The 15460-nt window shown below is 44.8% G+C and overlaps 1 protein-coding gene, 1 long non-coding RNA gene and 4 other non-coding genes across 6 annotated transcripts in view; all 6 read right to left on the reverse strand.

The window, feature by feature from the left end:
* Nucleotides 1-626: 626 nt before the first annotated feature.
* On the reverse strand, nt 627-1403 carry LOC137055674 (uncharacterized). The gene is made up of 3 exons (XR_010900052.1): nt 1121-1403; nt 923-1027; nt 627-785 (listed from the first exon to the last, which is right to left on the reverse strand). It is a non-coding gene; the product is annotated as an uncharacterized lncRNA (long non-coding RNA).
* Nucleotides 1404-1981: 578 nt separating this feature from the next.
* The window catches only part of LOC137049570 (uncharacterized), a 112718-nt gene continuing 99239 nt past the window's right edge, over nt 1982-15460 (reverse strand). Inside the window, exons 4-5 of the mRNA XM_067428129.1 lie at nt 3193-3264; nt 1982-2037 (exon numbers count right to left, since the gene is read on the reverse strand). Coding sequence (XP_067284230.1) covers nt 1982-2037; nt 3193-3264 — 128 coding nt within the window. The remainder of the gene's footprint in view (nt 2038-3192; nt 3265-15460) is intronic.
* On the reverse strand, nt 9761-9832 carry trnad-guc (transfer RNA aspartic acid (anticodon GUC)). Its single transcript has one exon. It is a non-coding gene; the product is annotated as a tRNA-Asp (tRNA).
* Nucleotides 11558-11629, reverse strand: trnad-guc (transfer RNA aspartic acid (anticodon GUC)). The gene has a single exon. It is a non-coding gene; the product is annotated as a tRNA-Asp (tRNA).
* Nucleotides 13364-13435, reverse strand: trnad-guc (transfer RNA aspartic acid (anticodon GUC)). Its single transcript has one exon. It is a non-coding gene; the product is annotated as a tRNA-Asp (tRNA).
* trnad-guc (transfer RNA aspartic acid (anticodon GUC)) lies at nt 15157-15228 on the reverse strand. Its single transcript has one exon. It is a non-coding gene; the product is annotated as a tRNA-Asp (tRNA).

Raw genomic sequence — 15460 nt, forward strand, 5'->3', positions numbered from 1 at the left:
CAGGTAAGCCAGGTGTGCACGCTCATACCTGAGGTGGAGAGCCTCATTCAACTGATTAGCCATATCGTTGGGAGACTTTGCTGTGCGCCGCAACTCCATCACAGTCTTACATATGGCCTTCTTGTGGGTTAGAAAAGCTGGCAAAATGTTGCAGAAACGACTTGGCAGCATGTCCATCCATTGGGGTTTGTCTGCAAACCAGTACTTTTTACAAACTTTACAGCTGAGCCGAGAGGCAAGTATGTAGTATTGGCTGTTCGTACCAATAATGACACGGGGTCGTCCAACACCTGACGAGACAACGTGGGGATTCGGACAGCCGTACAGGCATGGCAGAGTGTAGTTGTTGCGGACTCTTTCCATAATGGTGTGCTCTGGTTTCCAAATGAAGAATGGATGAAGTTGAAAGTATTTTGGTGATGGGAGCTCATAGATAGCATCAATAAGCTCAGGCTGAGGTGGGTAACGCCACAAGGAGATCATGTTCATTGGATGTCTTACCGGTCTAGATCCTGGCCACAGTCCCAAGTCTTCCATTTCAGTTTTCATCCAGATTCTCTGCTGGTGAGAGCAGTGCCGTCGGCTCACATCCTGGTCATAGCTTGGCAATGGTGGAACAGCATGCTTCTCCTCCAAATTAGTAGGGTACCCAGCAGAGGCTGCAGGCAGTGCTGTGGGAGGAGTAGAGGCACCAGGGAGTCCAGAGAAAGCCTCGCCAACAGCTGAAGGGGAACGTGAGGGAGGAGTAGAGGCTGTAGACTGTGCAGAGGTAACTGGGAGGAGGGCTACAGGATGACAAGGATGACATTAGTCATAGATGAGCATTACATTTGTTAAATATGTAAAATCTGTTTTAAATTTGATAAAATTATGTTACAAGTAAAAGTTTTGCAAGTCAAATTATGTTACATTAAGTCCTTACATTGACAGAACACGGTTTCTTGCCCTGGTCTCAAAGGTACTGTGGTCTTGATTGTAGATAACCCCAGTTTAAGCAACTCTGAAGGTACTGGCAAAGGAACCCTCACTGGAGTGAAGGGAATTGGGGAAAAACATAACTCTGATCAGAAACAGGCATATCCTTACAGTAGTCGACATGTGTACACGTCCATGTACCAACCTGGCCGTGGAGAGGCAGTTGCACTATATTCTTTAGTCCGGTCTGGTTTTGTTGGTGTTGCTGGTGGTTTACGCCTCCCTAACACAGAAAAATGTAATTTAATTCTAATACCCTGTAGTTCTGTCCCTTAGTAAATGTGTTAATAAGTAGTAATGCAAATACATGCAAACCCATAGAACACTTGACTTCAGTACTATTTTTAGGGGAGAGCGGGGCACAACCTAACGCTTTTTGACTGTCTCAGTTTGTGTAAATCCACTTGGGGTTCAGAGTATTAACTGAGATGAAAAATGAATTTAAGTAAGACATTTACTTTTGCTATAGTTAAATAAATGTTCAGTGAAATCTTCCAAAGATTTTTTTTAAATTTTGGTGCTTTTCTCTAAATAATGTTGATATGGCAACTAGTAAATACACTAAGTTTCGTCATCCTGGCATGTGTGGAAAGTGTTAAAACGTATGTGTTACAACTAACCCAGCGTTAGGTTGTGCCCTGCGCTCTACTAATATTAGGGGTGTGGTATGTTAGTGGGTCTACATTGCATGAGTAGTCTACAGCTTCATGTATCAAATGGGATGCGCCATTCTAGTCCAAATTAAAAATATATTTGTACTTTTGCTGTACTTCTGCATTTTGGACATGTGTTTCTTTTACTCTGTAGAACATGTACATACCAAACCTTTAAGTATAGCATGCAAAACAAGAACTCTGTACTTACCCTCAACGATGAGATACAAATGCCTTCAATGTTAGTAGAACAATTGAACACAAGAATTAGAACAGGCCTGAACGTGGCCTAACCAACAAACAGCAAAAAATAAATATAGAATAGATAATCCTGATTCATGTCAGAATTATCCTTAGTATGCAGCAGGAATAAGACCTTTGACCACTGGGACTCCAACAATGTCTGAACCTAAAAGCACAGTGAAGATAATTTAACTTTCAAGCATTAATAACATAAACAGACAAAATTACATATGTACACCTTTACTGTTAGTTTTTTAAGGCTTGTTTTGTCAAAACACTATACACACCTCACACAATCCACACACACAAGTAGCAGAACACCTCAGTTCTTTTGCAAAATGAAACAATAATTTAACGAAACCCAATTTTGACACTGTATGGTTCATACATTCTGATTCTGTTTGATTCATTTACACACTGCTGTTCTCAATCTTAAGCACTTGTAAAATTTACTTTTCTAATGATATAATCTGGGTTTGATTTTTTTCAGAGATATTGTTTGAGTAAAGTATATGAATATATTGACCAAACAGTACACACAAGACCAGTACTGTCTATTGATGAAACAATTTATCTCTACCCCTCTCATACCCCTCTCTACCCCTCTCATACCCCTCTCATACCCCTGTCATACCCCTCTCTACCCCTTTCATACCCCTCTCATACCCCTCTCATACCCCTCTCTACCCTTTCATACCCCTCTCATAACCCTCTCTACCCCTCTCATACCCCTCTCATACCCCTCTCTACCCTTTCATACCCCTCTCTACCCCTCTCTACCCCTTTCATACCCCTCTCTACCCCTTTCATACCCCTCTCTACCCCTTTCATACCCCTCTCTACCCCTCTCATACCCCTCTCTACCCCTTTCATACCCCTCTCTACCCCTTTCATACCCCTCTCTACCCCTCTCTACCCCTTTCATACCCCTCTCTACCCCTTTCATACCCCTCTCTACCCCTTTCATACCCCTCTCTACCCCTCTCATACCCCTCTCTACCCCTTTCATACCCCTCTCTACCCCTCTCTACCCCTCTCTACCCCTTTCATACCCCTCTCTACCCCTTTCATACCCCTCTCTACCCCTCTCATATTGTAAACTGGAATGCACAGCACAGAAACAATGTAACATCCCAAACATTTACCATCTTGAATAATGCTGGATAAAAATGCAATTATTTTTCATGGGAAAAAAATCCAGTTTGATAGAGGGCTGAAGTGTGTGTGTGTGTGTGTGTGTGTGTGTGTGTGTGTGTGTGTGTGTGTGTGTGTGTGTGTGTGTGTGTGTGTGTGTGTGTGTGTGTGTGAGTGATTTTCTTACTCAATTGGCCTTGGATTTTGGATGGGGATATAGAAAGCATCATTCTCTCCAATTCTTCATCATCCTCCATTTCTGTGAAACAAAGCAAAAAAGCAAAAAAGCAAATCATATGTCATCCCACATTTACATATTTCAGTTTTGACCTAATATATACTCAACTGTACTGTAACAAACCTGGAGGATGAGAGGCAGATGCTGCAAGTTCCACTGAAACACTCTGAAGCTTGGTCTTTTTCTGAGTGAGGTACTGCTGCAGCCGATACATTTTGCTGCCTGGAACACACCGTTTCTGGAGGATGAATGCAGCATATCCATCTGCTCTGCTCTCCCAAACCTCCCTCCAAGTCCTGTCTGCATTAACCCCAAAGCCAACCACGTTATCATCTTCATTCCTCACAGGTGGTGCCACTGATCTTCCAGCTAAATACTTTTTGAGGTCCTCGATTTCCTGGAAGCTTCTACTGAACTCAAGGAATGAAAGTAGGCTCTCCTTCTTGGGACCCTCCGGTTTAAACTGTCCGGCTCTCTCCTCCTCCTCAACCGTCTTAGTCAGGAATAGTGTATAGCCTACATCATTCTCTAGCAGCCACCGGAATGACTTGCCTTTGTACTTTCCAAACTGAAGCACAAACTCTCCCATCACCTCCTGTCTGTCTGACACATCTCCTCCTCTCATGAAGACAACAGAGCGGGCATTCTCCTTGACCTTGTCTTCCCTTTGAGGGGCTGATTTGTCCTGGAGATTGGGGTTGTCTTTGATCCTCTTGGCTTCATCTGAGGGATCTTGTCTCAGATATCCAGTTGGTCCTTTCCTGAAGCACACTTTGATCTTGCCTGGGAAGATCACTTTCGACTTCATCTTGCTGTGCTGTACACAAAGAGCTGATTAGTGTTTATTCGTCTGTTGCATTAACACACCGTATTAATTAATACACTTCTATTCTGAATACATTATTAAGAATTATTTCTTAATAAATAAAACAACATTTAAATGTACCAGTTTATTCTAAAAACAAATTCATAAATGAAAATAAATCTATTTATTTTGTAAAATTCTTTGTGTTTAGTTATTTCTTAATAAAATGTTATTCATTTATTATACCATTAAATTGCACACACATATTTTTGTAATTAAAATGCAATAAATGTGTGAGTTATATTTATTACATTCAAATTTTTAAAAATTCAATACCCGTCAAAAGTTAGAAAATAGTAAGATTATTTAAAAATACATTTTTACAGTAGTCTCTTCTGTTCACCAAGGATAAAATAGAACATATAATACAAAAATACAAAACATTTACAATTTAAAGTAACTTTTTCTATTTTAATATATTTTAAAAGGCAATTTATTACTGTGATGCAAAGCTGAATCTATCATCGTCACATGATCCTTCACAAATCCTTCTGATATGTAATATTATCAGTGTTGAAAACAGTTGTGTAAAAAATAAATCTGATTATTTAAGTTCTTACAAAAGCTTTATTTCAGATAAATACTGTTCTTTTGAACTTTCTATTCATAAAAGAATCATAAAAAAATGTTTTACACAACTGCTTTCAACAGAGAATGATCAGTGAAGGATCATGTGACACTGACTGGAGTAATCATGATAAATTCAGCTTTGATCGCAGGAATAAATACAAAATGTATATATATATATTAAAATATAAAAGTCATTTTATATTTCAAAAAAGTTTTTTTTTGTGTGTGGTATTTTCACAACATAAATGATGTGTAGAAGATACTTCTTTAAACACATAAAACATTTTACATTCTCAAACTTTTGGCTGGTAAAATAACAGTGTAACTTATATGTTAACCGTGCAGTATGATGTGACGTTAGCACTAGTTACTACGTTAGATCATAACGTTACCGCACTGTAAATTAAAATACTTTTATATACTAAGAAATCAATGAACAATCCCTTTTGCAAAAAAAGATAATCTAATACAATAACAGGTTTATTTTCGTCGAGGAGTTTAGTTTTCTATTTTCTAACGAGACAAACCATTCAACACAATTAACATAGGCTAACGTTACATATAACGTTAAACATAATACGATAATATACATGCAAATTAATGGCAGAAATATATAAGTAATAAAGTACATGTAGTCACCTGAGGTAAAATCTGTCTGAATGTAGCTTAGGCAGTATTTGGTGCACAAAACAAGTTTGCTGACGGTAAATAAATATCTCTCCGATCGTAAAACGGGTCTCCCCTCCTCCATTGCGAATGATTGACAGATGACAAGATGACACTGCGCTTCTTTTAAATTCCGCGCCACGGAAACGGCGAAACAGCGCCATGAAATCTACCTGCGGTCAAACATATATTGCATCGGTAGTGTAAAGCACTACCATAGAGAATGAATGGGAAAAGTTAAGGGAAGTTAAGCTTAACCATTTTCGGCTCCCGCGCGGATGACCCGGGTTCGATTCCCGGCCAACGCAATTCTTTTGCTCAAAACTGTCGCCCGGGGCCCTGGCCAACTCTTTGTGTCACTTGTAAATGGAGCAATAACTTTTGAATGGGTCTTTGGGCAGCAGTAAAGGACTAGACCTCCCCGTCGGGGAATCGAACCCCAGTCTAACACGTGACAGGCGGAGATACTGTCCACTATACTAACGAGGAGTTGCGGAAGGCTGGCGTCGCACCCGATCAGCGCAACTGCTGCTCGCCGCAAACAGCCTTCCCATTTGCAGGTACGGCCTCATGAGTCATATTGCTTCACAGAAGCCAGAGAAGCCAACAGAACATCTATTATATAAATAAATATGAAGTGTCTGTATAAATTGAGGAATGTCACTAAATTAGAGAGCTTGTTTTTCAATGAAGACATTGCTAGGTAGAGTCCATAGGTTAATGCATTTTTTTCAGTTGCGAGTCCAAACAGACAGAGTTTCAGTTCCTCTGCACACAGTCACTGATAATGTGTTGGGAGCATTGACCGCGTAAGGTGGCGTTCAGCAAACAAGCAAATTGCCTGCGTTGGTGGTATAGTGGTAAGCATAGCTTCCTTCCAAGCAGTTGACCTGGGTTCGATTCCTGGCCATCGCAATTCTTTTGCTCAAAACTGTCGCCCGGGGCCCCTGGCCAGCTCTTTGTGTCACTTGTAGCTGGAGCAATAACTTTTGAATGGGTCTTTGGGCAGCAGTAAAGGACTAGACCTCCCCGTCGGGGAATCGAACCCCGGTCTTACGCGTGACAGGCGGAGATACTGTCCACTATACTAACGAGGAGTTGCGGAAGGCTGGCGTCGCACCCGATCAGCGCAACTGCTGCTCGCCGCAAACATCCTTCCCATTTGCAGGTACGGCCTCATGAGTCATATCGCTTCAAAGAAGCCAACAGAACATCTATTATATAAATAAATATGAAGTGTCTGTATAAATTGTGGAATGTCACTGAATTAGAGAGCTTGTTTTTCAATGAAGAGATTGGTAGGTAGAGTCCATAGGTTAATGCATTTTTTTCAGTTGCGAGTCCAAACAGACAGAGTTTCAGTTCCTCTGCACACAGTCACTGATAATGTGTTGGGAGCATTGACCGCATAAGGTGGCGTTCAGCATACAAGCAAAATGCCTGAGTTGGTGGTATAGTGGTGAGCATAGCTGCCTTCCAAGCAGTTGACCCGGGTTTGATTCCCGGCCAACGCAATTCTTTTGCTCAAAACTGTCGCCCGGGGCCCCTGGCCAGCTCTTTGTGTCACTTGTAGCTGGAGCAATAACTTTTGAATGGGTCTTTGGGCAGCAGTAAAGGACTAGACCTCCCTTTCGGGGAATCGAACCCCGGTATTCCGCGTGACCGGCAGAGATACTGTCCACTATACTAACAAGGAGTTGCGGAAAGCTGGCGTCGCACCCGATCAGCACAACTGCTGCTCGCCGCAAACAGGCTTCCCATTTGCAGGTACGGCCTCATGAGTCATATCGCTTCACAGAAGCAAAGAGAAGCCAACAGAACATGTAATATATAATTAAATATAAAGTGTCTGTATAAATTGAGGAATGTCACTGAAATAGCGAGCTTGTTTTTCAATGAAGAGATTGGTAGATCAGGTCCATAGGTTAATGCATTTTTTAACCTCTTTGTGTCACTTGTAGCTGGAGCAATAACTTTTGAATGGGTCTTTGGGCAGCAGTAAAGGACTAGACCTCCCCGTCGGGGAATCGAACCCCGGTCTTACGCGTGACAGGCGGAGATACTGTCCACTATACTAACGAGGAGTTGCGGAAGGCTGGCGTCGCACCCGATCAGCGCAACTGCTGCTCGCCGCAAACATCCTTCCCATTTGCAGGTACGGCCTCATGAGTCATATCGCTTCAAAAAAGCCAACAGAACATCTATTATATAAATAAATATGAAGTGTCTGTATAAATTGTGGAATGTCACTGAATTAGAGAGCTTGTTTTTCAATGAAGATATTGGTAGGTAGAGTCCATAGGTTAATGCATTTTTTTCAGTTGCGCGTCCAAACACACAGAGTTTCAGTTCCTCTGCACACAGTAGCTGATAATGTGTTGGGAGCATTGACCGGGTAAGGTGGCGTTCAGCAAACAAGCAAAATTCCTGCGTTGGTGGTATAGTGGTGAGCATAGCTGCCTTCCAAGCTGTTGACCCGGGTTCGATTCCCGGCCAACGCAATTCTTTTGCTCAAAACTGTCGCCCAGGGCCCCTGGCCAGCTCTTTGTGTCACTTGTAAATGGAGCAATAACTTTTGAATGGGTCTTTGGGCAGCAGTAAAGGACTAGACCTCCCCGTCGCGGAATCGAACCCCGGTCTTCCGCGTGACAGGCGGAGATACTGTCCACTATACTAACGAGGAGTTGCGGGAGGCTGGCGTCGCACCTGATCAGTGCAACTGCTGCTCGCCGCAAACAGCCTTCCCATTTGCAGGTACGGCCTCATGAGTCATATCGCTTCACAGAAGCCAGAGAAGCCAACAGAACATCTATTATATAAATAAATATGAAGTGTCTGTATAAATTGTGGAATGTCACTGAATTAGAGAGCTTGTTTTTCAATGAAGAGATTGGTAGGTCAGGTCCATAGGTTAATGCATTTTTTTCAGTTGCTGGTCCAAACAGACAGAGTTTCAGTTCCTCTGCACACAGTCGCTGAAAATGTGTTGGGAGCATTGACCGCCTAAGGTGGCGTTCAGCAAACAAGCAAAATGCCTGCGTTGGTGGTATAGTGGTGAGCATAGCTGCCTTCCAAGCAGTTGACCCGGGTTCGATTCCCGGCCAACGCAACTCTTTTGCTCAAAAATGTCTCCCGGGGCCCTGGCCAACTCTTTGTGTCACTTGTAGCTGGAGCAATAACTTTTGAATGGGTCTTTGGGCAGCAGTAAAGAATTAGACCTCCCCAACGGGGAATCGAACCCCGGTCTTCCGCGTGACAGGCGGAGATACTGTCCACTATACTAACGAGGAGTTGCAGAAGGCTGGCGTCGCACCCGATCAGCGCAACTGCTGCTCGCCGCAAACATCCTTCCCATTTGCAGGTACGGCCTCATGAGTCATATCGCTTCAAAGAAGCCAACAGAACATCTATTATATAAATAAATATGAAGTGTCTGTATAAATTGTGGAATGTCACTGAATTAGAGAGCTTGTTTTTCAATGAAGAGATTGGTAGGTAGAGTCCATAGGTTAATGCATTTTTTTCAGTTGCGAGTCCAAACAGACAGAGTTTCAGTTCCTCTGCACACAGTCGCTGAAAATGTGTTGGGAGCATTGACCGCCTAAGGTGGCGTTCAGCAAACAAGCAAAATGCCTGCGTTGGTGGTATAGTGGTGAGCATAGCTGCCTTCCAAGCAGTTAACCCAGGTTCGATTCCCGGCCAACGCAATTCTTTTGCTCAAAACTGTCGCCCGGGGCCCCTGGCCAGCTCTTTGTGTCACTTGTAAATGGAGCAATAACTTTTGAATGGGTCTTTGGGCAGCAGTAAAGGACTAGACCTCCCCGTCGGGGAATCGAACCCCGGTCTTCCGCGTGACAGAGGGAGATACTGTCCACTATACTAACGAGGAGTTGCAGAAGGCTGGCGTCGCACCCGATCAGCGCAACTGCTGCTCGCCGCAAACATCCTTCCCTTTTGCAGGTACGGCCTCATGAGTCATATCGCTTCAAAGAAGCCAACAGAACATCTATTATATAAATAAATATGAAGTGTCTGTATAAATTGTGGAATGTCACTGAATTAGAGAGCTTGTTTTTCAATGAAGAGATTGGTAGGTAGAGTCCATAGGTTAATGCATTTTTTTCAGTTGCGAGTCCAAACAGACAGAGTTTCAGTTCCTCTGCACACAGTCGCTGAAAATGTGTTGGGAGCATTGACCGCGTAAGGTGGCGTTCAGCAAACAAGCAAAATGCCTGCGTTGGTGGTATAGTGGTGAGCATAGCTGCCTTCCAAGAAGTTGACCCGGGTTCGATTCCCGACCAACGCAATTCTTTTGCTCAAAACTGTCGCCCGGGGCCCCTGGCCAGCTCTTTGTGTCACTTGTAAATGGAGCAATAACTTTTGAATGGGTCTTTGGGCAGCAGTAAAGGACTAGACCTCCCCGTCGGGGAATCGAACCCCGGTCTTCCGCGTGACAGGCGGAGATACTGTCCACTATACTAACGAGGAGTTGCAGAAGGCTGGCGTCGCACCCGATCAGCGCAACTGCTGCTCGTCGCAAACATCCTTCCCATTTGCAGGTACGGCCTCATGAGTCATATCGCTTCAAAGAAGCCAACAGAACATCTATTATATAAATAAATATGAAGTGTCTGTATAAATTGTGGAATGTCACTGAATTAGAGAGCTTGTTTTTCAATGAAGAGATTGGTAGGTAGAGTCCATAGGTTAATGCATTTTTTTCAGTTGCGAGTCCAAACAGACAGAGTTTCAGTTCCTCTGCACACAGTCGCTGAAAATGTGTTGGGAGCATTGACCGCCTAAGGTGGCGTTCAGCAAACAAGCAAAATGCCTGCGTTGGTGGTATAGTGGTGAGCATAGCTGCCTTCCAAGCAGTTGACCCGGGTTCGATTCCCGGCCAACGCAATTCTTTTGCTCAAAACTGTCTCCCGGGGCCCCTGGCCAGCTCTTTGTGTCACTTGTAAATGGAGCAATAACTTTTGAATGGGTCTTTGGGCAGCAGTAAAGGACTAGACCTCCCCGTCGGGGAATCGAACCCCGGTCTTCCGCGTGACAGGGGGAGATACTGTCCACTATACTAACGAGGAGTTGCAGAAGGCTGGCGTCGCACCCGATCAGCGCAACTGCTGCTCGCCGCAAACATCCTTCCCATTTGCAGGTACGGCCTCATGAGTCATATCGCTTCAAAGAAGCCAACAGAACATCTATTATATAAATAAATATGAAGTGTCTGTATAAATTGTGGAATGTCACTGAATTAGAGAGCTTGTTTTTCAATGAAGAGATTGGTAGGTAGAGTCCATAGGTTAATGCATTTTTTTCAGTTGCGAGTCCAAACAGACAGAGTTTCAGTTCCTCTGCACACAGTCGCTGAAAATGTGTTGGGAGCATTGACCGCGTAAGGTGGCGTTCAGCAAACAAGCAAAATGCCTGCGTTGGTGGTATAGTGGTGAGCATAGCTGCCTTCCAAGAAGTTGACCCGGGTTCGATTCCCGACCAACGCAATTCTTTTGCTCAAAACTGTCGCCCGGGGCCCCTGGCCAGCTCTTTGTGTCACTTGTAAATGGAGCAATAACTTTTGAATGGGTCTTTGGGCAGCAGTAAAGGACTAGACCTCCCCGTCGGGGAATCGAACCCCGGTCTGACGCGTGACAGGCGGAGATACTGTCCACTATACTAACGAGGAGTTGCAGAAGGCTGGCGTCGCACCCGATCAGCGCAACTGCTGCTCGTCGCAAACATTCTTCCCATTTGCAGGTACGGCCTCATGAGTCATATCGCTTCAAAGAAGCCAACAGAACATCTATTATATAAATAAATATGAAGTGTCTGTATAAATTGTGGAATGTCACTGAATTAGAGAGCTTCTTTTTCAATGAAGAGATTGGTAGGTAGAGTCCATAGGTTAATGCATTTTTTTCAGTTGCGAGTCCAAACAGACAGAGTTTCAGTTCCTCTGCACACAGTCGCTGAAAATGTGTTGGGAGCATTGACCGCCTAAGGTGGCGTTCAGCAAACAAGCAAAATGCCTGCGTTGGTGGTATAGTGGTGAGCATAGCTGCCTTCCAAGCAGTTGACCCGGGTTCGATTCCCGGCCAACGCAATTCTTTTGCTCAAAACTGTCTCCCGGGGCCCCTGGCCAGCTCTTTGTGTCACTTGTAAATGGAGCAATAACTTTTGAATGGGTCTTTGGGCAGCAATAAAGGACTAGACCTCCCCGTCGGGGAATCGAACCCCGGTCTTCCGCGTGACAGGCGGAGATACTGTCCACTATACTAACGAGGAGTTGCAGAAGGCTGGTGTCGCACCCGATCAGCGCAACTGCTGCTCGCCGCAAACATCCTTCCCATTTGCAGGTACGGCCTCATGAGTCATATCGCTTCAAAGAAGCCAACAGAACATCTATTATATAAATAAATATGAAGTGTCTGTATAAATTGAGGAATGTCACTGAATTAGAGAGCTTGTTTTTCAATGAAGAGATTGGTAGGTAGAGTCCATAGGTTAATGCATTTTTTTCAGTTGCGCGTCCAAACACACAGAGTTTCAGTTCCTCTGCACACAGTAGCTGATAATGTGTTGGGAGCATTGGCCGCGTAAGGTGGCGTTCAGCAAACAAGCAAAATGCCTGCGTTGGTGGTATAGTGGTGAGCATAGCTGCCTTCCAAGCAGTTGACCCGGGTTCGATTCCCGGCCAACGCAATTCTTTTGCTCAAAAATGTCTCCCGGGGCCCTGGCCAACTCTTTGTGTCACTTGTAGCTTGAGCAATAACTTTTGAATGGGTCTTTGGGCAGCAGTAAAGAATTAGACCTCCCCGTCGGGGAATCGAACCCCGGTCTTCCGCGTGACAGGCGGAGATACTGTCCACTATACTAAAGAGGAGTTGCGGAAGGCTGGCGTCGCACCCGATCAGCGCAACTGCTGCTCGCCGCAAACAGGCTTCCCATTTGCAGGTACGGCCTCATGAGTCATATCGCTTCACAGAAGCAAAGAGAAGCCAACAGAACATGTAAAATATAATTAAATATAAAGTGTCTGTATAAATTGAGGAATGTCACTGAATTAGAGAGCTTGTTTTTCAATGAAGAGATTGGTAGGTCAGGTCCATAGGTTAATGCATTTTTTTCAGTTGCTGGTCCAAACAGACAGAGTTTCAGTTCCTCTGCACACAGTCGCTGAAAATGTGTTGGGAGCATTGACCGCCTAAGGTGGCGTTCAGCAAACAAGCAAAATGCCTGCGTTGGTGGTATAGTGGTGAGCATAGCTGCCTTCCAAGCAGTTGACCCGGGTTCGATTCCCGGCCAACGCAATTCTTTTGCTCAAAACTGTCTCCCGGGGCCCCTGGCCAGCTCTTTGTGTCACTTGTAAATGGAGCAATAACTTTTGAATGGGTCTTTGGGCAGCAGTAAAGGACTAGACCTCCCCGTCAGGGAATCGAACCCCGGTCTTCCGCGTGACAGGCGGAGATACTGTCCACTATACTAACGAGGAGTTGCAGAAGGCTGGCGTCGCACCCGATCAGCGCAACTGCTGCTCGCCGCAAACATCCTTCCCATTTGCAGGTACGGCCTCATGAGTCATATCGCTTCAAAGAAGCCAACAGAACATCTATTATATAAATAAATATGAAGTGTCTGTATAAATTGTGGAATGTCACTGAATTTGAGAGCTTGTTTTTCAATAAAGAGATTGGTAGGTAGAGTCCATAGGTTAATGCATTTTTTTCAGTTGCGAGTCCAAACAGACAGAGTTTCAGTTCCTCTGCACACAGTCGCTGAAAATGTGTTGGGAGCATTGACCGCCTAAGGTGGCGTTCAGCAAACAAGCAAAATGCCTGCGTTGGTGGTATAGTGGTGAGCATAGCTGCCTTCCAAGCAGTTGACCCGGGTTCGATTCCCGGCCAACGCAATTCTTTTGCTCAAAACTGTCGCCCGGGGCCCCTGGCCAGCTCTTTGTGTCACTTGTAAATGGAGCAATAACTTTTGAATGGGTCTTTGGGCAGCAGTAAAGGACTAGACCTCCCCGTCGGGGAATCGAACCCCGGTCTTCCGCGTGACAGGCGGAGATACTGTCCACTATACTAACGAGGAGTTGCAGAAGGCTGGCGTCGCACCCGATCAGCGCAACTGCTGCTCGCCGCAAACATCCTTCCCATTTGCAGGTACGGCCTCATGAGTCATATCGCTTCAAAGAAGCCAACAGAACATCTATTATATAAATAAATATAAAGTGTCTGTATAAATTGAGGAATGTCACTGAATTAGAGAGCTTGTTTTTCAATGAAGAGATTGGTAGGTCAGGTCCATAGGTTAATGCATTTTTTTCAGTTGCTGGTCCAAACAGACAGAGTTTCAGTTCCTCTGCACACAGTCACTGATAATGTGTTGGGAGCATTGACCGCGTAAGGTGGCGTTCAGCAAACAAGCAAAATGCCTGCGTTGGTGGTATAGTGGTGAGCATAGCTGCCTTCCAAGCAGTTGACCCGGGTTCGATTCCCGGCCAACGCAATTCTTTTGCTCAAAAATGTCTCCCGGGACCCTGGCCAGCTCTTTGTGTCACTTGTAGCTGGAGCAATAACTTTTGAATGGGTCTTTGGGCAGCAGTAAAGAATTAGACCTCCCCGTCGGGGAATCGAACCCCGGTCTTCCACGTGACAGGCGGAGATACTGTCCACTATACTAACGAGGAGTTGTGGAAGGAGGCGTTGCACCCGATCAGCGCAACTGCTGCTCGCCGCAAACAGGCTTCCCATTTGCAGGTACGGCCTCATGAGTCATATCGCTTCAAAGAAGCCAACAGAACATCTATTATATAAATAAATATAAAGTGTCTGTATAAATTGAGGAATGTCACTGAATTAGAGAGATTGTTTTTCAATGAAGAGATTGGTAGGTCAGGTCCATAGGTTAATGCATTTTTTTCAGTTGCTGGTCCAAACAGACAGAGTTTCAGTTCCTCTGCACACAGTCACTGATAATGTGTTGGGAGCATTGACCGCGTAAGGTGGCGTTCAGCAAACAAGCAAAATGCCTGCGTTGGTGGTATAGTGGTGAGCATAGCTGCCTTCCAAGCAGTTGACCCGGGTTCGATTCCCGGCCAACGCAATTCTTTTGCTCAAAAATGTCTTCCGGGACCCTGGCCAGCTCTTTGTTTCACTTGTAGCTGGAGCAATAACTTTTGAATGGGTCTTTGGGCAGCAGTAAAGAATTAGACCTCCCCGTCGGGGAATCGAACCCCGGTCTTCCACGTGACAGGCGGAGATACTGTCCACTATACTAACGAGGAGTTGCGGAAGGAGGCGTCGCACCCGATCAGCGCAACTGCTGCTCGCCGCAAACAGGCTTCCCATTTGCAGGTACGGCCTCATGAGTCATAACGCTTCAAAGAAGCCAACAGAACATCTATTATATAAATAAATATGAAGTGTCTGTATAAATTGTGGAATGTCACTGAATTAGAGAGCTTCTTTTTCAATGAAGAGATTGGTAGGTAGAGTCCATAGGTTAATGCATTTTTTTCAGTTGCGAGTCCAAACAGACAGAGTTTCAGTTCCTCTGCACACAGTCACTGATAATGTGTTGGGAGCATTGACCGCGTAAGGTGGCGTTCAGCAAACAAGCAAAATGCCTGCGTTGGTGGTATAGTGGTGAGCATAGCTGCCTTCCAAGCAGATGACCCGGGTTCGATTCCCGACCAACGCAATTCTTTTGCTCAAAACTGTCGCCCGGGGCCCCTGGCCAGCTCTTTGTGTCACTTGTAAATGGAGCAATAACTTTTGAATGGGTCTTTGGGCAGAAGTAAAGGACTAGACCTCCCCGTCGGGGAATCGAACCCCGGTCTTCCGCGTGACAGGCGGAGATACTGTCCACTATACTAACGAGGAGTTGCAGAAGGCTGGCGTCGCACCCGATCAGCGCAACTGCTGCTCGCCGCAAACAGGCTTCCCATTTGCAGGTACGGCCTCATGAGTCATATCGCTTCAAAGAAGCCAACAGAACATCTATTATATAAATAAATATGAAGTGTCTGTATAAATTGTGGAATGTCACTGAATTAGAGAGCTTGTTTTTCAATGAAGAGATTGGTAGGTAGAGTCCATAGGTTAATGCATTTTT

This window comes from Pseudorasbora parva, chromosome 2 (genome assembly GCF_024679245.1).
Source record: "Pseudorasbora parva isolate DD20220531a chromosome 2, ASM2467924v1, whole genome shotgun sequence".
In the NCBI taxonomy this organism is placed as follows: Eukaryota; Metazoa; Chordata; class Actinopteri; order Cypriniformes; family Gobionidae; genus Pseudorasbora; species Pseudorasbora parva.